Genomic DNA, 21,764 nt, shown 5'->3' on the forward strand with positions numbered 1-21,764 from the left:
CATTCAAAAAGTTGACTCAACGTTGTGACGAGGCAGTGACAAAAAACAATCCAAATGCAATTCCAAATTTCTTCATATTACGTTTTCAGTTTTATTACACATTTCCCCAACCATTCCAAGTACTAACAGGAATAATTTGGTTCTATAATAATGCATGTGTTTTCTACAGCTCTTTCATTTTGTTATGATCCGCACAAAAATTATATATGTGGTTGTTGATTCGTCCTGTCAATCAAAGTAATATAATAATTAATTTTCCCCTTTTCTTCATTTTTTCTATTAGCACATGTGCACCTTGGTGAGATCACTTTCACTCATTTGCACTGATTGGTCAACACTATTTAGTTCGTTATTCAACACACTCCCTTACATGTCCTCTTCTCACCATTTATAACCCACACGAGCAGCATCAAATATAAATTGTGAAGAGGTATGAGATCACAAGGAGCTCGCTCTCATTGAGAAGGTTGGATGCGTCATATATATATAATCATGTAATCCCTTTCCATTTCAACAATACGCAAACCTCAACTGCGGAATCGACTTTGAATGAGTTGACCTCGTCAGCATGAAACGGGGCCCGCCAAGTGGCATGAACATTAATCTTATCAGTAAACATGTGTTTGAGGTGTTGGTAATAAATGGGGTCAAATAAAACATAAGTGCGTATCATCTCCCCCGTTATGCCCGAGTGGAAAATATACATCATCTCCTTGAATATAATTGTATCCATGTTGTATCAATTCCTCATTCAGCTCTTCATCCTTATCGGTACCCAAAGGCATTGCCATCGCCTAACTTTTCCGTGAATGCACTCACGCCTTTAAGCTAACGAGTTCCAGCAACTTTCCATCTGTCATACGGCTCGGGAATCCATGAGAATTTATGATCATATCTGTGCAAATGCCTTTACTCATTGAAGGGCATGTTAACACACCATCAGTGATGAGATCCACTACTCCCTCCAGCCCGTGCCGTGAGGAAAACTTATTTCAGACCTCGGGACCGCGAACTTCTCTCGTAGCAACTTTAACTTTATTGTTATACATTCATCGATATATCCGAGTCACTGGAAGGTGAGAGATGACCACATTTGGTTCACAACAGCAGGCTGAGGGTATTTATTATATTCAAGAAAATTAGGTCTTGGTTCCTTGAAAGGCACGGGAGTTTATTTGTTTACCAAAATATCAAACTGACGAATAACCGCACCTTTACTACTGGCAATACCATCAATATTAAAGGCATTGTGTCTCGCAACATTTCAATCTGTTGGAAGAATTATATCATACATACTCACCGTTGGGAAGTCTTTCCAGTTCCATCTCATGCTTACAAAAAACAACACGCCACCCATAGCCACAATTGAGCGAACTGCGGTTGTGTACACCTTTGCGTCTTCAATATTGTAACCTCTATAGCTCATAATGCATACCATTGTATTAATTCCCGCATCTAATATTTTGTAGTTGCTTAGGTTCATAGCCTTCGTCCAGCAAAGGGATAGTTGAGAGTAAGCACTCAACATAAGTACTGTGTCCATTTCTAATGTACTGAATATACGCAATGGTTCCAACAGTTTGCTTGCCCATGGCTGACTGTAATGTGTTTCGTGCAAATTGATTGTGATGTGGAAAGGAGAATAATGCTAGCGACAACTCCAAGTGAGTCTCGTGTACTGCTCAATGTCTTTGTGGTGAACTGCTATAAGATAGTCATTCGCTTCATCATATAAGTCAATGAATTCCACAACAAACCTTCAGCTAAAATATCGTTAATCGAGCACTTGCCTGGACTCAAGTTATCCAGGTGTTAAGAAATTACGGCGTGTTTCCCATCGCTAACGAAAACATACAACCTCACGATCCTTCCGCCAACACAAACAATTTGAACAATATTCTGGCGGTCATTTATCGCAATAGAAACATGCTGATGCAAGCGGCCTGTGTTCCTCAGGGTTCGTAATACATCCCAACACAAACGGCTCATGTATCGATAAACGCACATCAGCACTTCATTGAGGAAAACTGTGTAGTATTTAAGAAATTCGTTAAGGCTGATATAATCTATTTCCTCCACTCCAATATTGCACGCATCCGCATGTAAACAAACAAATTATCCATGTTGAGTGTTACCTGACTAAGAATAGCAAAATTATTAACCAAACAGCAACAACTTTTACCCTCTGGGGTATCGCAAGGAGGGATATACACCATTCCCCATTGACTTGAATAGAGAAATAATGATCCGCACATGTGGGTCAATAGACGAGGTCATGACCACTCCACTGCTGCCGTTACATATGATCACTGCATGGTTTTCGTATCAATGTTGATGATGATATGGGATTTGCTGCTGGAGGCAACCAACAACATAAGTTTAAGGTTCCCACGTGTGGAGAGAGGCCTAACTGCCAACCCTCAACCAGGATAACAGAAGTGATTATAAGGAAAGAGAAGACAACATATCATAGCATGTTTGCACACCGACAAATAATTGAAGAAAGAGAGTAAAAGAGAGAGAGAGAGAGAGGAAAATGGACACAATCACGTCACCAGCTGCGTGTCTGCGAAGAACACCATCAAGAGCTGCTCCATAACTGCAACCATAACTAACATGTATAATATAATTATAACAGCTCGTATATGAAACAGCAAATCCAGTAATTGCTTCTAATGTTTGCATATTTCGCTCCGTCACAATCTCTCTCCCATGACACCTACTGGAAATACAACTCAGAGGAGTTTTAGTTGAGGCATGTTTCCAATACGCTCTCTCTACCACGGATGGCAAAGAAGCAAAAAGTACTATTACATTTTTGTTCCTTTTATCATTGGCCTATAGATCCCTATCTCTACACTGATGGAAAATTTAGATTGTATAAATGAAAAGAAGATGTGAAGAGTTAGCGTAGTATAATTCAATCCTTTAGTTGGTAATAGCACAAATGAAAACAAAACGTTATAATGTTTTCTTACGTCCGTCGATAACATTATATCTGTCTTTCTTTGTGACCCTTAAGATTACGATGTGGCTTAACTCCAGTTACACGTTAGCCTATAAAATACTGCACTCCTTCTACTTCCTCCACTACTTTGTCGTCTCGCCACGTTTCCTTGGAACCTTCATTACATTCATACCATGGCGTCCTTGCTGCACCCAAAAGAAAAAGCAGCCACACCTCCTTGCCCGCTGTGAGGTTACTGAATATACTTCGGACGTCACTGATTATGTGCACCTCTGTGTTACTCTTGTTTTGACTGCAGTCCGCTGAACTTGGTTTCCTTTCAAACTGCCACACCCCAAGCGCTGCCCACTGCTGAGGAGATTGAACCGCATATATTCACCTCCTTCCACAGCGTCCGTTGCGTGTCAAACAACAGCGACTGGCCTTACTCCAGCTATTGGGTTCACCTTCGCTTTGCTTTCATCGCTCACCTCCCCTGTGCCTTTTCTGCCTTCTGAAAGGCAATCATCAGCTGTGCATTCATTTCGTCCCTCAACGTTACCTGGAATTGTTCAATCGTTTCCCAAAATGTTTGCAGTTGTTCCGCCTGCCTGGCAGGGATAACTTCGTCGTCGTTCGCCTCACATTTTTGCCAATTGGTAATTACGGCGCCATCCACTGAGTTTATGTATATCATTTCCCAAGCCATGTTACCCGAAAACGTGTTCCAGTCGGAAAAATAACTTGCTATGTTTTCTCGGAATTTCTTCACCTTCGCCGTGGTGGTGGGGTGCCTGTCTAACTTGGTTATTTGTAAAAGGACAATTGTCTTCGGTTTTGGCGCTTTTTTCGCTTGCCTTCCAGGCGACATCGTGAAGCGCCCCTCAACGAAAAAAAAGCCATCCACCACGGGCTCGTTGGCAGTAGAGGGAGTGTAGAGCACCATGTATTCACACTTCTCAATTGGTTGCTGGCCGGCCGTTGGTAAGAACTCCGATCCAGTGAGGCACAACTGCTGAGGAGTCATGCTACTCAGTATACTTTGCTTTCCCCTCAGCTTCTCAGGTGGACGGAGGTGTCTCAAGTTCTTTGCCATCACCTCGAGAACTTGAGGATTGACTATCGCAAACAACGCATGGCTTTCAAATGAAATGGAAGCGGCACTTCTGTTTCCCATCATGAGCTGGGACTCTGCTGTTTTTCGCGCAGTAATGCCAAGCAGCGCCCAAAGTAGCAAGATCCTTATGTGTCCGGACAGCTCTTTGCAGCGATATGAATCTCCGGAAACTCCATTTCCACGTGCACGGACTATCTGTACCAACTTGTGCGACACCTTTTCAGTTTGCCAGTTCACTGATGACCTAAAAAGATCCTCGTAACCACTTTTATCATTAGCATCGAGGCCTCTTATTTTTTTTGCCATAGCCTCCATTCGCACGCCGTGCCCCACAGCGTCGTAAACGGCACGAGGCACCGGGCCGGCCACTGCAATACGCTGCTTTACAGTTTCCCATTCGTCCTTTAGTCTTCCTCTTAACTCTTGTTTCGCCGTGTTGGATACCTTTTCACCTAATGCTACTGATAAATTCTTCCATGCCACAAACGCCTTCATGTCACGCACATCATCGCAGTTTATAATAATATGGCGGCTTCCCGTGTCCTTTTCCCACTCCTCATAATGTGCCGTATCGGGGGAAGTGAGGACAGTTATACCCCAATCCAAATGGCGCAGCTCACCAGGCGGTATAAGTAGTTCGTTACCGATGTCAACAATGATGTGACCTCTTTTTTTCTCGAATACTAACGCAGCTATGGCGTCAACGGCATCTTCCGGGACTTTATACCTCTCAACCCTTCCCTCTTCTCCGGGTTTCTTGTTATATATTAGGTAAGCGATTTTACCCACGAAATACGCAATGACATTAAACATTCCATCATGGAAGTGAAGCAGTGAATAAAGCAAAAATGATCCAACACCGTATGATTTACCAATACCAGGTGTACCAATAACAATATGTCTCGGTGTTATCCGAGCTGTCCTTTCCACCCACCATGTTTGCAGCCCTCGTTGAATTATATACCACACGCGCATAATTTCACGACGGATATACACATGTTTATAAATTTCCTCGCACCTCTCAGTGTCACTTGTTTTAAACCTGTTGTATGGCCAACCTTCCTCCGAAGTGAGAACGAAAATCTCCAAACCATCGGGTCTCTCCTCAATCTCTGCATCAACATTGGTAGGATCAGGAGTTATATCCACCTCCGCTTCGGTCCAAATGCTCTGTGGTCTTCCATCGAACACTTTCATTCCAAGTGGCTCTCTACGATAACCCGACATTACATAACTCCATTTCGCATTATAAATGGAATCATATAATCCTTTCAGTTCGACAGCACCACCAGCTGCTAGGACAGCTCGCTTTTCCGCTCTCTTGGCGGCCGCCAACGCTCCATCCAACCTTCCCCTCGCCATGGGACCAACAAATTCTCTTATTTCCACTGTCCCCTTCTCCTCCCACTGACTGAGGTAGTAAATTTCCTTTTCATCAAGGTACTCTACCTTCTCAGACAGATCAATAGCTGTCTTCACTGTTTTAAACTCATCAGTGCCTTGTATATCCTCAAGAATCTCAGCATCAACAATATATCTTCTGGGATTCTTAACAAACAAAAACATGGCCACATTCTCTGTGTTATACGTGTTTGAGAAGTATTGATTCAAAAGGTCATGCAATTTCATATTACGCAGAACCTCATACCGTTGCAGCAGCGCATCTTCCAGCAGCACATTCCTCACCTTACTATCCATCGTCCAGTTGGGCCTCTCTTCAGTTCTCTGCCGTATTTGTGGAGGCTGAGCAGCAGCAGCAGCAGCAGCAGCAGGAGGCGGTACATTTTCATCTCGCGGTCTCCTCATGGGCCCTTCAATATTACCTGCCACTTGTTGGTTTTCATTATTTCCTTGTGGAGCTGCGGGACTATTTGCTCTTGACATAACTCTCTTAATATTATTAACTTAACTTCCTTTCCTTTTCTTTTTTCTCTGAAATTATAAATAACTGAAGTAAAATAATAGATAAGGAAATAATAGTGTGTGAACAGTGTAACACAATATCAAATGTGATAGAGCAAGATAATGTTTACTCACTATTGTTTGTATAATATGATATCATAATGCATTTGGTATTGAGAGGAACAATTTCAAAATATAGCAGCTGTAAATAAATATTTCCCTTGCTTCATTATCATGTGCTAAATATAATGAACTTCATACATCATTTCTTTAACTATGAATAACATGCAGACAAAAAATATTACTGCCTCATATACCTGCATAAACACTTCGTATATATAATCAATATTTAAAGAGAGTCAAATTCTATCAATTAAAATCAAGTAAAACAATAAACAATAAAAATATATATACGGATATTAATGAAGCGAAGAAAAAGAGTATCGGCACAACACATACATATACACACACATGAATACGCACTACACAATTATATATCCTCCCCATTTTTACAATACGTAACATTTACTTGCATTGAATAAACTCATTGAAAATATAAATCACTTATCCCCTCCCCCGTGTATTCACTTACTTCCAAAGGAGAATATTAAATAATGTCTGTAGGACAGGTAAAAAAGAAACTGATAGTCTTTTTGCATCAGATAACCAGAGAGTATTTCCGTTTACTTTCATAATAAACAAAAACATCATTTTGCCTTCAGTTAAAATAAAATTGAATTACTTGCCTCCTCACTGTTCACAACTATCAACAACTAATTCAGCGACACAAATTCACATGTATTTTATGTGCCTTCGTTGTTTGATTCATTCACACACCTTTTATGATGGTGATTATACAACTTATTGTAAAAAATTGGAATAAAATTAACACAATTATTTGAGGAAACCGTAAAAGATTATCATAACATATCTTTTATTTTCCCTCCTTTCATTTACACAGATTAAATATGTAATGATACAATTCCCTTTCAGTACGTGTCCACACTTATTGTATCATCATTGTAAGTTTCCTATTGCTCACATACACAAAGTTATTGGAATAACAAAAAATGAAACAACACATCTAAACAACTTGAAACAATATATAATAAATAAATAAAGGTAATAGAGAGAATGAGCGTGAACAGACAGATAATAAAATGAAACACGTCTCGCATTTTCCTTATAAATATTCAATAGTTGGCGGATTACAAAACAATTACACATTATAGAAAGGAAGGGATATAATTACATTATACACCTGCATGTGGATATGTAACAGTGAGTCATAGTAGAAATAAATTGCCTAAACACAATAGTTATGGAAGATAACATAATTCAAAACATCAATAATATTATTCTATCAACATTCCCTTCCTTCTCCATTAAGTTTCCAAATGGTTTCAAATAATAATTCACATAATTCCATACATATGTTATGACGGGCATTGCATGCAGTACAATTTAAAGGAAGTGTAACTCATATAACATTTTCAAAAAAAGGTATTGAATGGTTGTTTGCTACCATCAATTACATTTCCAATGCCTAATTACACTTTTATATGCATGAAGGAAGTTACTGATCATAACTTTGACATACTCGAGAATTCATAACACAAAGCAGCAGCTGCATGCAATAAAAAATAAAAATATAAATAACATCCGAATTCATTTACTGACAGATGAGTGCAATTCATTCACCCAAACTTCATAGCTGTAAACATAAACTCGATGCTGCCAATAGGAAAAAATCCCGCATAAATATTGAGTATCTGAAAATGATAGCAACGGGTTTCCATTTTTGAAATATATGCATAAAATACATGAGGTATATGAAGCCATATTGGTAAAGTGTCACTACGCATGTTGCAATTTACTATCAAAAGTGTCTGCCTTATTTTATTTCTTGTGTTAATGTAACTCATGAGTATTATTCATTATTCTTTACAATACAACTGTAAGTCATTTTGCATTTTTTTATATTTTCTTATTCCCTCATGCTGGAAGTGTTCCACATATGAGATTCCTCAATATCGTTCACACAATAAAAATAATTTCATTTCCTTCTGCATTCAGTTTCTTGTGTAGCAGTGTGTACACTAATCATCCATAAAGTTTTTAATTTGCCAAATACATCATTACGAAACTATTTTCCACAAATAAACAAACAAATCATTGGGACAATATCTTTGAGATATTTCCTTCACTATATTTACAGTTCAGTAGTAATTAAAATACACTTTTTGTATAATTCAACACATGGTGGAATTGCAAAGAAATGTGATGGTACTTATAATCAATAAGTTCCCAATTTTCCTCACATGGTCTCCTTTCATGCCTTTACATCCATATATAATTCACAGAGAATTACTGCAATTTCTTTCATATGCTTTCAGGATTCCATATGTCACAATACAAATTATATATATTTACAAATTTGGACATAATATTGCTTAACATATAAATTATCACAAACCTATGATATTACACTCCTCCTAAGAATAAGAATCAAATTATTTCTATTTTGCATCATTACATGAAGCTTTGGAAAAGGAAAAAAAAGAATCAAACAAAAGGTAATGTAAAGAACACAGTTTTTTAATACAGGTTAAAACTTGTTTGTGAGTGTCAGATGCGAACACAAAATGTTCAAACAGGAAAACAGTAAAGGACGGTACTGATAATGTAAGCACAAATTAACCAAAAATAGAAACATAAATAAAATTTAAAACTTATAAAAACACAAATATATATGATACAAATATTTACCACATATTATAATTCGCCACCCTCACACTTGAAATACAAAGAGGACATAACACACATATGTGGTAAAACTAATACAACTCGAATATACATATGTGACATCTTCTTAACATAATCATTCTAATATTTACTCAGTATGTGTGTATGTCTGTGTATCTGTGTGTGTAGAAATGATGAAATGTAATTGTAACAAATCAGGCACAACACAAACAAAAAATATGAATTATATTATTCTCTAAAAAGTAGAAGAATAAAAATCAAGAAATATTACGCAACTTTTCTCACAAGTAATTTTGTTTCTGTATATATATATATACATAACACGACAGCTGACAACATTAAACTCTCAATTCCATAATATCTGACACCTGAAGTGATAATTAGCAGCGGATGCCTCTATCAAAAAACAACAGAAATAACAACATCAAAGCATGTTTTGAAAGCTTAAATAAACTTCCTCATGGATAAACCATTTGTACAAAGTTTGAGTGCCAAGTAGGAGGAACAAAGAAAAATAAAAAAAGAAGAATTAAATGGTAAAAGAATTGCGTGTGATATAACTAAAGGATTTGTTAGGCACTACACTCATTTAACTCCAGTTTCATAAAAATACTGCAAGGCATAATATTTACTGCTTTACCGGTTATGTGCCTCCAGCAAGCAATAATAAATACTTCGAGTATTATTCAATTTCTGATGCTATGAAGTGTGTAATAAATTAGTGCGGGAGTAAAATATTCAAATGTTGGTGTTCAATTCAGATTATAAACTCTGCACTATGAATGTCTCTCGATGTTTATAATTTGAGAGAGCAAAAGTGACGGCGCTACTATTTATTTCTTCCAGTTCATGAATACATACACATATATAAATATATTTATACATATATAATCAGATGTGACACGCAAAAGCGTTTAAACATCAGGCATGAACATCTTTCCATCCATTTAAAGTAAGACTATACAATAAGGTAAGTTTAGGATGAAGTGAAGGTATCATAATGTTAATATCTTCCTTCAAGCGGAGGATTCAATTCAAATAGGCGTACTTCACAAACAATAGTAAAATAACTGAGAAAACTTATATCACTTAATCGTTATTTCCTTCAATTCTTATTTTGAATCGCTCTGTACCGTCACACCTTCAATAAAGTATATAGTGACACATTTCACACATCCTCCCTAAGCCATCTCTCATAGTCATTAGCTCTCAACAGCAATAATAACAAATAATGAATAGTTTAGTTCTTACCTTCCCTTTTTTACTACCGACAAGAAAGATATACGAAATAATTATCATACTGAATAAACAGTAGGCGTTCCTCATTATCCTACACAAAATATGAATTGAAACGATAATTTAGTAACGAAGCGGAAGTGTCTGAAAGCGTCTTTAACTCATCTCCTGTGCGGGGCGAAGAGGGTTGTGTTGTGTGGACTTTCTAAAAATTTCACTCCCTTGCAGACAGCTGCGTAAATAAACGGGGAGTACAGGTGTGTTTATAAAAAGATAACCGTACAAAATAATACTCTGCACTCCTAAGTCCAAAACAACCATTCGTAATGCAGGCTTTCAAAATACACGACATCATCTCAACAAATTGTAATTTTTTTTTGTATAATGTCCTCCAGAAGACGGAACAACAGATGACACAGTTAAATAACACATGACAAACAAGGAATATAACCGCACATCCTCAGCAGTAAATGTTTCAGTTTCTCCTTTAAAAAAAAAAAAAAAGAAAAATAAAACAGTTTCACACGTGTGGTCCAAAAGCTGCATCAGCCAATACAATATCTTGACAGCTTGTCACGCAGTATTGCCTCAAGAAGAAAATAAAACATTCATCTCTGCTTTCCGTTAATTGATAAATGAGATCCCATGCTGTGTTAACTCCCGTCTCCATTCAAATAGTTGACTCAACGTTATGACGAGGCAGTGACCAAAAACAATCCAAATGCAATTCTAAATTTCTTCATATTACGTTTTCAGTTTTATTACACATTTCCCCAACCATTCCGAGTACTAACAGGAATAATTTGGTTCTATAATAATGCATGTGTTTTCTACAACCCTTTCATTTTGTTATGATCCGCACAAAAATTATATATGTGGTTGTTGATTCGTCCTGTCAATCAAAGTAATATAATAATTAATTTTCCCCTTTTCTTCATTTTTTCTATTAGCACATGTGCACCTTGGTGAGATCACTTTCACTCATTTGCACTGATTGGTCAACACTATTTAGTTCGTTATTCAACACACTCCCTTACATGTCCTCTTCTCACCATTTATAACCCACACGAGCAGCATCAAATATAAATTGTGAAGAGGTATGAGATCACAAGGAGCTCGCTCTCATTGAGAAGGTTGGATGCGTCATATATATATAATCATGTAATCCCTTTCCATTTCAACAATACGCAAACCTCAACTGCGGAATCGACTTTGAATGAGTTGACCTCGTCAGCATGAAACGGGGCCCGCCAAGTGGCATGAACATTAATCTTATCAGTAAACATGTGTTTGAGGTGTTGGTAATAAATGGGGTCAAATAAAACATAAGTGCGTATCATCTCCCCCGTTATGCCCGAGTGGAAAATATACATCATCTCCTTGAATATAATTGTATCCATGTTGTATCAATTCCTCATTCAGCTCTTCATCCTTATCGGTACCCAAAGGCATTGCCATCGCCTAACTTTTCCGTGAATGCACTCACGCCTTTAAGCTAACGAGTTCCAGCAACTTTCCATCTGTCATACGGCTCGGGAATCCATGAGAATTTATGATCATATCTGTGCAAATGCCTTTACTCATTGAAGGGCATGTTAACACACCATCAGTGATGAGATCCACTACTCCCTCCAGCCCGTGCCGTGAGGAAAACTTATTTCAGACCTCGGGACCGCGAACTTCTCTCGTAGCAACTTTAACTTTATTGTTATACATTCATCGATATATCCGAGTCACTGGAAGGTGAGAGATGACCACATTTGGTTCACAACAGCAGGCTGAGGGTATTTATTATATTCAAGAAAATTAGGTCTTGGTTTCATGGAAGGCACGGGAGTGTATTTGTTTACAAAAATATCAAACTGACAAACAGCCGCACCTTTACTACTGGCAATACCATCACTACTAAAGGCATTGTGTCTCGCAACATTTCAATCTGTTGGAAGAATTATATCATACATACTCACCGTTGGGAAGTCTTTCCAGTTCCATCTCATGCTTACAAAAAACAACACGCCACCCATAGCCACAATTGAGCGAACTGCGGTTGTGTACACCTTTGAGTCTTCAATATTGTAACCTCTATAGCTCATAATGCATACCATCGTATTAATTCCTGCGCCTAATATTTTGTAGTTGCTTAGGTTCATAGCCTTCGTCCAGCAAAGGGATCGTTGAGAGTAAGCACTCAACATAAGTACTGTGCCCATTTCTAATGTACTGAATATACGCAATGGTTCCAACAGCTTGCTTGCCCATGGCTGACTGTAATGTGTTTCGTGCAAATTGATTGTGATGTGTAAAGGAGAATAATGCTAGCGGCAACTCCAAGTGAGTCTCGTGTACTGCTCAATGTCTCTATGGTGAACTGCTAAAAGACAGACATTCGCTTCGTCATATAAGTCAATGAATTCCACAACAAACCTTCAGCTAAAATATCGTTAATCGAGCACTTGCCTGAACTCAAGTTATCCAGGTGTTGAGAAATTACAGCGTGTTTCCCATCGCGAACAAAAACATACAACCTCACGATCCTTCTGCCAACACAAACAATTTGAACACTCTTCTGACGGTCATTTATCGCAATTGAAACGTAAGGATGCAAGCGGCCTGTGTTCCTCAGGGTTCGTAATACATCCCGACACAAACGGCTCATGTATCGATAAACGCACATCAGCACTTCATTGAGGAAAACTGTGTAGTATTTAAGAAATTCGTTAAGGCTGATATAATCTATTTCCTCCACTCCAATATTGTACGCATCCGCATGTAAACAAATTATCCATGTCGAGTGTTACCTGACTAAGAATAGCAAAATTATTAACCAAACAGCAACAACTTTCACCCTCTGGGGTATCGCAAAGAGGGATATACACCATTCCCCATTGACTTGAATAGAGACATAATGATCCGCACATGTGGGTCAATAGACGAGGCCATGGTCACTCCACTGCTGCCGTTACATATGATCACTGCATGATTTTCGTATCAATGTTGATGATGATGTGGGATTTGCTGCTGGAGGCAACCAACAACACAAGTTTAAGGTTCCCACGTGTGGAGAGAGGCCCAACTGCCAACCCTCAACCAGGATAACAGAAGTGATTATAAGGAAAGAGAAGACAACATATCATAGCATGTTTGCACACCGACAAATAATTGAAGAAAGAAAGAGAGGGAGAGAGAGAGAGAGAGGAAAATGGACACAATCACGTCACCAGCTGCGTGTCTGCGAAGAACACCATCAAGAGCTACTCCATAACTCTAATCATAACTAACATGTATAATATAATTATAACAGCTCGTATATAAAACAGCACATCCAGTAACTGCTTCTAATGTTTGCATATTTCACTCCGTCACAATCTCTCTCCCATGACACCTACTGGAAATACAACTCAGAGGGGCTATATTTGAGGCATGTTTCCAATACGCTCTCTCCACCACGGATGGCAAAGAAGCAAAAAGTACTATTACATTTTTGTTCCTTTTATCATTGGCCTATAGATCCCTATCTCTACACGGATGGAAAATTTAGACTGTATAAATGAAAAGAAGATGTGAAGAGTTAGTGTAGTATAATCCAATCCTATAGTTTGTAATAGCACAAATGAAAACAAAACGTCACAATGTTTTCTTACGTCCGTCGATAACATTATTTCTGTCTTTCTCTGTGCCCCTTAAGATTACGATGTGGCTTAACTCCAGTTACGCGGTAGCCGATAAAATACTACTTTTACTATTCCTTAGTCGTCTTCATTTCCACTTCCCTTCCCTCACCTCCGGCACTCAAGTGAATTACCACGTCCCTTTCCTGCACTAACCGCCGCATTCGACTGCTTGTTGAAAAGAATAAGATGATTACTACAGCCGCTATTTGCTGAATATTACTCCCTTGCAGCGCATCTTGTCATCCTAAGCATTAAGACAAAGCCACTTACCCTGTTTTGGCAGTTAGGACTGCTGGCCTCCCTATGATACGATAACTCAATTTTACATTAAATGAAAAAACGCCGACTAGCCCCACATTAGCACCGTACACTGTTGACTGCTTGCGTTCACCATAACATACCAGGCCGGATATTTTTACCCAGCTTCCACCACACCTAATGCTATGAAATCGTCTCACCCTCCTTGCGCTCCCGCTTGCTCGTTGCGTGGCTGCGGCGCAGGCTCCATGGCCAGAAGTGGAGCATCCCGATACCAACATTCATCTCTATATGCTCGCATTAGCTGCCCCTGCATTTCTTCCCTTAACGTTACTTGGTATTGAGCCATGTTTCTCCACATATCTGCCGCTTCGGCGGGGTCGTCGCCATCACAAAGTTGCCTGATGGTTATCGTGCCACCGTTAACCGAATTAATGTATATCATCTCCCAAACCATGTCGCGGGAAAACGCACCCCAATCAGAAAAATATCTTGCCATGTTTTCTCGGAACTTCTGCACCTTATCCGTAGTGGTGGGGTGCCTGTCCGACTTGGTTACTTGTAAAAGCACAGCTATATTTGGAGTGGTCGGTGGCGCTGCTCCGTCAGGGGCTCTCCTGAGCCGCCCCTCAACGAAAAAAAAGCCATCCACCACGGGTTCATTGCCTGTGGCAGGGCGGTAGAGAACCATGTATTCACAATTATCAATTGGTCGCTGGTGGGCCGCAGGTAAGGCCTTCTGCCCAGTGAGTTTCAACTGCTGAGGAGCCATGTCGTTCAGTATGCTTCGACGGTCAGCTATTTCTCCGCCTCGTCGCAGGTATTTCAAGTTGTCTGCGATAACTTTAAAAACTCGAGGAAAAAGAAGCGAAAGCAACGCCCTTGATTCAAACACGTTGGCTGCGGCACTCTCGTCTGACATCGTAACTTGACGGATAGCCATTTTCTCCACATCAATGGCAAGCAGTTTGAAAAATATAGCATTCCCAATGCAAACCGAAAGTGGCCGGCAGCGGTATTCATCGACGCTCTCTCCGGCATCTCGCACACGGACGATTTTCACTAACCTGTGCGTTACCTTATCATTTCGCCAATCGGCAATTTTCCCCATTATGTCCTCGTAGTGACTTTTGTTGTCACCATTGATGGACGTTATCATCTTTTTTGCCTGAGACACACGTTTTGTGTACCCCGCGCTGTTGTAAACGCAACGAGGCACTGGCCCAACCACATTAATACGGCTCTTTATTGTTTCCCACTCATTTTTAAGTTCTTCTACAATCCTCGCCTGAGCTTCTTCATCAAGTGCCGCATAGCCTGATGCTACAGACAGCTTAGTCCATGCCACAAATGCCTTCATGTCACGCACATCATCACAGTTTATAATAATTCCTACGTCTCTCTTGTCTTTTGACCAGTGATGAAAATGGGCCTCATCCGGAGAAGTGAGGAGAGTTACACCCCAAGCGTGAACCGGCAGACCATCGGGTGGCGTCTGCGCATTCTTGCATATGTCAACAATGATGTGCCCTTTTTTTTTCTTGAATACTAACGCAGCTATGACCCTAACAGCAGCTTTCACGTCTTCATATTGCTCAACCTTCCCCCCTTCTCCGGGTTTCTTGTTATATATTAAATAGGCTATTTTACCCACGAAATATGCAACAACATCAAGCATTCCATCATTGAAGTGAAGCAATGAATGAAGCAAAAATGATCCAACACCATATGATTTACCAATACCAGGTGTACCAATAACAATATGTCTCGGTGTTATCTCAGCTTTTTCCACCCACCTTCCTTGCAGCCCTCGTTGGATTATATACCACACGCGCATAATTTCACGACGGATATATACATGCTTAAAATTTTCCAAGCATATCTCAGCGTCATCCAATGCAAACCCGTTGTATGGCCAACCCTTCTCCGAAGTGAGAACAAAAATCTCCAAACCATCAGGCCTCTCCTCAATCTCTGCATCAACATTCGCAGGGTCAGGAGTTATATCCACCTCCGCTTCGGTCCATATGCACTGTGGTTTTCCATCAAACACTTTCATGCCAAGTGGCTCTTCATTATAACCCGACATTACATAACTCCATTTCGCATTATATATGGATTCATACACTCCTTCAAGTTCGACAGCACCACCAGCTGTTTGGGCAGCTCGCTTTTCCGCTCTCTTGGCGACCTCCAGTGCTCCATCCAACCTTCCCCTCGCCATGGGACCAACAAATTCTCTTATTTCCCCTCTTCCCTTCTCCTCCCACTGACTGAGGTAGTAAATTTCTTTTTCGTCAAGGTACCTTGCTTTCCGCTTCATTTCAGAGAATTGGTTATATAATTCTTTATATTCCTCAAACTGATAAAGCCGCCGTATCCTTCCTAGAATCCCGGCATCCAAAATATAATCCTCCGGGCTCTGGACAAACACATCCATGGCCACATTCTCTGTGTCATACGTGTTAAAAAACTTTTTCAGCAAAAAGTCATGCAGTGTCATATCCCTCAAACCCTCATAGCGTTGCAGCAATACATCTTCAATAGAACTGTTCATTGTCCAATTGGGCCCCTCTTCAGTTCTCTGCCGTATTTGTGGAGGCTGAGCAGCAGCAGCAGCAGGAGGCGGTACATTTTCATCCCGTGGCCTCCTCATGGCTGCTTCAATATTATCTGCCACTTGTTGATTTTCATTATTTCCTTGTGGAGCTGCGGGACTATTTGCTCTTGACATAACTCTCTTAATATTATTAACTTAACTTCCTTTCCTTTTCTTTTTTCTCTGAAATTATAAAAAACTGAAGTAAAATAATAGATAAGAAAACAATAGCGGGTGAACAGTGTAACATAATATCAAATGTAATAAAGCGCGTTAATGTTTATTCACTATAGTTTGTATAATATGATATCATAATGTATTTGGTATTGAGGGGAACAATTTCAAAATATAGCAGCTGTAAATAAATATTTCCCTTGCTTCATTATCATGTGCTAAATATAATTAATTTCCTGTATCATTTCTTTCTAAACCATATATAATATGGAAACAAAAAATATTACTGCCTCATATACCTGCGTAAACACTTCGTATATATAATCAATATTTAAAGAGAGTCAAATTCTATTAATTAAAATCAAGTAAAACAATAAACAATAAAAATATATGGATATTAATGAAACGAAGAAATAGAGTATCGGCACAACACATAGATATACACACACACGAATACGCACTACACTACACAACTGTTCCACTGGAGTTTCCTCACTTCTGTCAATACGTAACATTCACTTGCATTGAATAAACTCATTGAAAATATAAATCACTTATCCCCTCCCCCGTGTATTCACTTACTTCCAAAGGAGAATATTAAATAATGTCTGTAGGACAGGTAAAAAAAAACTGATAGTCTTTTTGCATCAGATAACCAGAGAGTATTTCTGTTTACTTTCATAATAAATAAAAACATTCTTTCACCTTCAGTTAAAATAAAATTTAATTACTTGCCTCCTCATTGTTCACAACTATCAACAACTAATTCAGCGACACAAATTCACATGTATCTGATGTGCCATCGTTGTTGAATCCATTCACACACCTTTTATGATGGTGATTATACAACATATGGAAAATAATTGGAATAAAATTAATACAATTAATTGAGGAAACCGTAAAAGATTATCATAACATATCTTTTATTTTCCCTCCTTTCATTTACACAGATTAAATATGTAATGAGACAATTCCCTTTCAGTACGTGTCCACACTTATTGTATCATCATTGTAAGTTTCCTATTGCTCACATACACAAAGTTATTGGAATAACAAAAACACAAAACAACACATCTAAAGAACTTGAAAATGTATAACAAATAAAGGTAATAAAGAGAATAAGCGTGAACTGACAGATAATAAAATGAAACACGTCTCGCATTTTCCTTCTAAATATTCAATAGTTGGCGGATTACAAAACAATTACACATTATAGAAAGGAAGGAATATAATTACATTATACACCTGCATGTGGATATGTAACAGTGAGTCATAGTAGAGATGAATTGCCTAAACACGATAGTTATGGAAGATAACATAATTCAAAATATCAAAAATATTATTCTATCAAAATTCCCTTCCTTCTCCATTAAGTTTTCAAATGGTTTCAAATAATAATTCACATAATTCCATACATATGTTATGATGGGTATTGCATGCAGTACAATTTAAAGGAAGTGCAACTCATATAACATTTTCAAAAATAGGTATTGAATAGTTGTTTGCTACCATCAATTACATTTCCAACGCCTGATTACACTTTTATATGCATGAAGGAAGTTACTGATGATAACTTTGACATGCTCGAGAATCCATAACACAAAGCAGCAGCTGCATGCAATAAAAAATATAAATATAAATAACATCCGAATTTATTTACTGACAGATGAGTGCAATCCATTCATTCAAACTTCATAGCTGCAAATATAAACTCGCTGCTGCCAATAGGAAATAATCCCGCATAAATATTGAGTATCTGAAAATGATAGCAACGGGTTTCCATTATTGAAATATATACATAAACTACATGAGGTATATGAAGCCATATTGGTAAAGTGTCACTACGCATGTTGCAATTTACTATCAAAAGTGTCTGCCTTATTTTATTTCTTGTGTTACTGTAACTCATGAGTATCATTCATTATTCTTTACAATACAACTGTAAGTCATTTTGCATTTTTACATATTTCCTTATTCCCTCATACTGGAAGTATTCCACATATGAGATTCCTCAATATCGTTCACAAAATAAAAATAATTTCATTTCCTTCTGCATTCAGTTTCTCGTGTAGCAGTGTGTACACTAATCATCCATAAAGTTTTTAATTTGCCAAATACATCATTAAGAAACTATTTTCATACACACACATACACAAACAAACAAATCATTGGGACAATATCTTTGAGGAATTTCCTTCACTATATTTGCAGTTCAGTAGTAATTAAAATACACTTTTCTGTATAATTCAACACATGGTGGAATTGCAAAGAAATGTGATGGTACTTATAATCCATAAGTTCCCAATTTTCCTCATACGGTCTCTTTTCATGCCTTTACATCCTTATATAATTCACAGAGAATTACTGCAATTTCTTTCATATGCTTTCAGGATTCCATATGTCACAATACAAATTATATATATATATATATATATATCCTCTTACATAAGTTGCACATAATATTGCTTAACATATAAATTATCACAAACCTATGACTTTACACTCCTCCTAAGAATAAGAATCAAATTATTTCTATTTTGCATCATTACATGAAGCTTTGGAAAAGGAAAAAAAAAGAATCAAACAAAAGGTAATGTAAAGAAAATAGTTTTTTAATACAGAATATAACTTGTTTGTGAATTTCAGATGCAAACACAAAATGTTCAAACAGTAAAACAGTAAAGGACGTTACTGGTGATGTAAGCACAAATTAATCAAAAATAGAAACATAAATAAAATTGAAACTTATAAAAACACAAATATATATGACACAAATATTTACCACATATTATAATTCGCCACCCTCACACTTGAATTACAAAGAGTACATAACACACATATGTGGTAAAACTAATACAACTCGAATATACATATGTGCCACCTTCTTAACATAATCATTCTAATATTTACTCAGTGTGTGTGTGTGTAGTGATGATGATATGTAATCGACAGTCCCTTGACTCGGAATGCGGTATTAACATGTCTCAGATGTTAAGCGTTCTTGTTCTACAAGGGAAGTCATTTGCCTTTTCTTCCTTTTTGCAGGAAATAAAAAATAAAAAGAAGAATTCAGGGGTTGTAGCGGATAACTGCCTCTTTGGATAGTAGCAATATATTATGAAGCATGTACCACAGTCTACTCAGTATTTTTTTTATTTTTTTGACTTCCTCTGATTTCATTAACTTTCGTCCATGTTTATAAATGATACTTTTTGTGAAAGTTATAACAAGAAACTAACTCGTAGTTTTAGTCATTAGTTTCACAGTTCTGAATTTTCGTAATGATGCCACGGCAAAATATCATTATCGTTTCCTATTTTATTGAAGAGTTACTCTCGTAGAAGAAAGCAGGATGAAAATACTCAAGACTTCACCAACAGGGGCCAGACGTTCCTCAAAAAAGAACGAACAAAGAAGTTAACCACACAACCCTTCTTACAAATGAGCGTCTGTCAATGTGCAAGAAAAACAAAGGCTCTTCAACTGCACACAACACTAGAAACGATATCAGCGGCTTCAATCCCACAGTTAAAGCCACTTGACGAAACACTCAGCATACGAAACCTTTGCAAAGCAATGTATTGGTTATTTAAAGAAAAAGAAAAAAACGTATTCCTTCACGTGCAGTTTGAACAAACTGCTAGCCTAGAACTAAGAGTATCAACACACACAGGTGATAACTACGCGTCGAATATTTGCTGCCCAGCTGACTCCAAACTCACAAAGAGGAAACAACACGTAACCACTTACAGCCCAGCTGCTAGTGTCCTTTAAGTGCATACAAATACACAACAGCAATCATTGTCACACTAATTTTAGGCATCATTTAATACGTATTTAACAAACATGATGCCCGACTCCAAATGTGAAAGGCACTCGTCACGCACCCTCCCCGCCAATTCCACAGAATGGTGGAAACGAAGCGGCAAAGGAGGAGCGGCGCGGCGCTGTTAAACCGAATAGCTGCGCATCGGCCGCATTGAGTTTGTGGAATGCGGAGAAACCACCAGTTGAGTTTAGAGTAAGTGATGCCTCTCACAGAGCAGTGGCGGCAGAAGGTGTCAAGAACCTTTTTTTTAGAAACCTCCCGAAATGCGTTGAAACGCCAAGCACTACCGTCACCCCCAGAGCAAAAACGTTGGAGAGAAAAAGCGAAACAATGCGTAGGTTGTGGCGCTGAAACCGCAATTACCAACTGGCAAGGTGGATGGACCGCGACATGTGAGCGAGCAAGGGAGGCATCGCGATATGTTTGTGGAATGTGGGGAAATGTAAGAAAAGAGACCACTAAATATGATAACGGTGTTAGAGCAACGAATATGAGCAGCGTCCAATTCCGTTTAGAAACCCTGTCCGGAATTTCTGTCCGTAAAACAACAACTGGCATCGCCGACGAATTAAGGACAGAGGGCTGCGGGATGCCAACCAAAAAAAACCAACAATAGGCCACAGCCACCCCAAATCAGAAAGTCCATGTAAAAGTAACCAAATACTCGCAGCTCAAACGCTCAAATGTTGGATACGCAGCAGGTGACACGGCGGAAGGAATATTATCCGGCGCTTGGAAGCATGTCACCACCGCAACGACTCCTCAGAAACTGGACAGCTTCAAGTGTGGAGTGGCGGCTTGCATATGAACACGGTGAGTGTCGGAAAAGGGAGGAAAGGCACAGCGGGAGGAGTGGCAAAGTAAAAAAGGCAGGGGGGCGGTGCCAAGACTCCCGAGCAGACATCCGCTAAAACCTACGGCATATGACATGTTTGATACGGCCATTGCAGCGCAGGAGGAACTGTTGCAACGAATCGGACATGACTGTTATGGGCCCGTCACTGCCTTCAGAGACTTTTCCAAACGAAAGGAAAGAGCGCATTGCGACAGAGTGATGCTGACGTGTGCAGAAGTCTGAAGGCATTATATCAGCGAGGTCTGTGGTGACTAAAAGCCTGAGATGGGCACATGGTTAGAAGGGTGGTGGATCCTGCGAATAGTTGAAAGTAGGGTGCCTGTACTTTATTTCTCATATACTCGCGTGCTCCGTATACAAAATATAAATGAGAAATGGAGCCAACAAACGCGCCAGCAAAGTGACTCTG

At 38.7% G+C, this 21,764-nt stretch overlaps 2 protein-coding genes and 2 pseudogenes across 2 annotated transcripts, besides 11 other annotated features; all 4 read right to left on the reverse strand.

Annotated features, from left to right (window-relative positions):
• Positions 1-21,764: part of a sequence feature (sequence corresponds to BAC RPCI93-3B10) that runs on past both edges of the window.
• Positions 363-2,251, reverse strand: Tb927.2.490 (annotated as a pseudogene).
• Positions 2,501-2,532: a microsatellite.
• Tb927.2.510 (retrotransposon hot spot (RHS) protein, putative) lies at positions 3,435-5,948 on the reverse strand (the record flags this gene model as incomplete). The annotated part of the gene is made up of 1 exon (XM_946392.1): positions 3,435-5,948. One exon carries the CDS (start codon positions 5,946-5,948, stop codon positions 3,435-3,437), a length of 2,514 nt encoding a protein of 837 aa, XP_951485.1.
• Positions 5,811-5,836: a microsatellite.
• Positions 7,067-7,087: a sequence feature (AT_rich).
• Positions 7,602-7,625: a sequence feature (AT_rich).
• Positions 9,596-9,624: a sequence feature (AT_rich).
• Positions 9,966-10,305: a mobile genetic element.
• Positions 10,458-10,483: a microsatellite.
• Positions 11,035-12,891, reverse strand: Tb927.2.540 (annotated as a pseudogene).
• Positions 13,132-13,163: a microsatellite.
• On the reverse strand, positions 14,094-16,631 carry Tb927.2.560 (retrotransposon hot spot (RHS) protein, putative; the record flags this gene model as incomplete). Its single annotated transcript, XM_946393.1, has 1 exon — positions 14,094-16,631. One exon carries the CDS (start codon positions 16,629-16,631, stop codon positions 14,094-14,096), a length of 2,538 nt encoding a protein of 845 aa, XP_951486.1.
• Positions 18,290-18,313: a sequence feature (AT_rich).
• Positions 19,085-19,107: a microsatellite.

Source organism: Trypanosoma brucei, chromosome 2 (assembly GCF_000002445.2).
Source record: "Trypanosoma brucei brucei TREU927 chromosome 2, complete sequence".
Taxonomy (NCBI): Eukaryota; Euglenozoa; class Kinetoplastea; order Trypanosomatida; family Trypanosomatidae; genus Trypanosoma; species Trypanosoma brucei.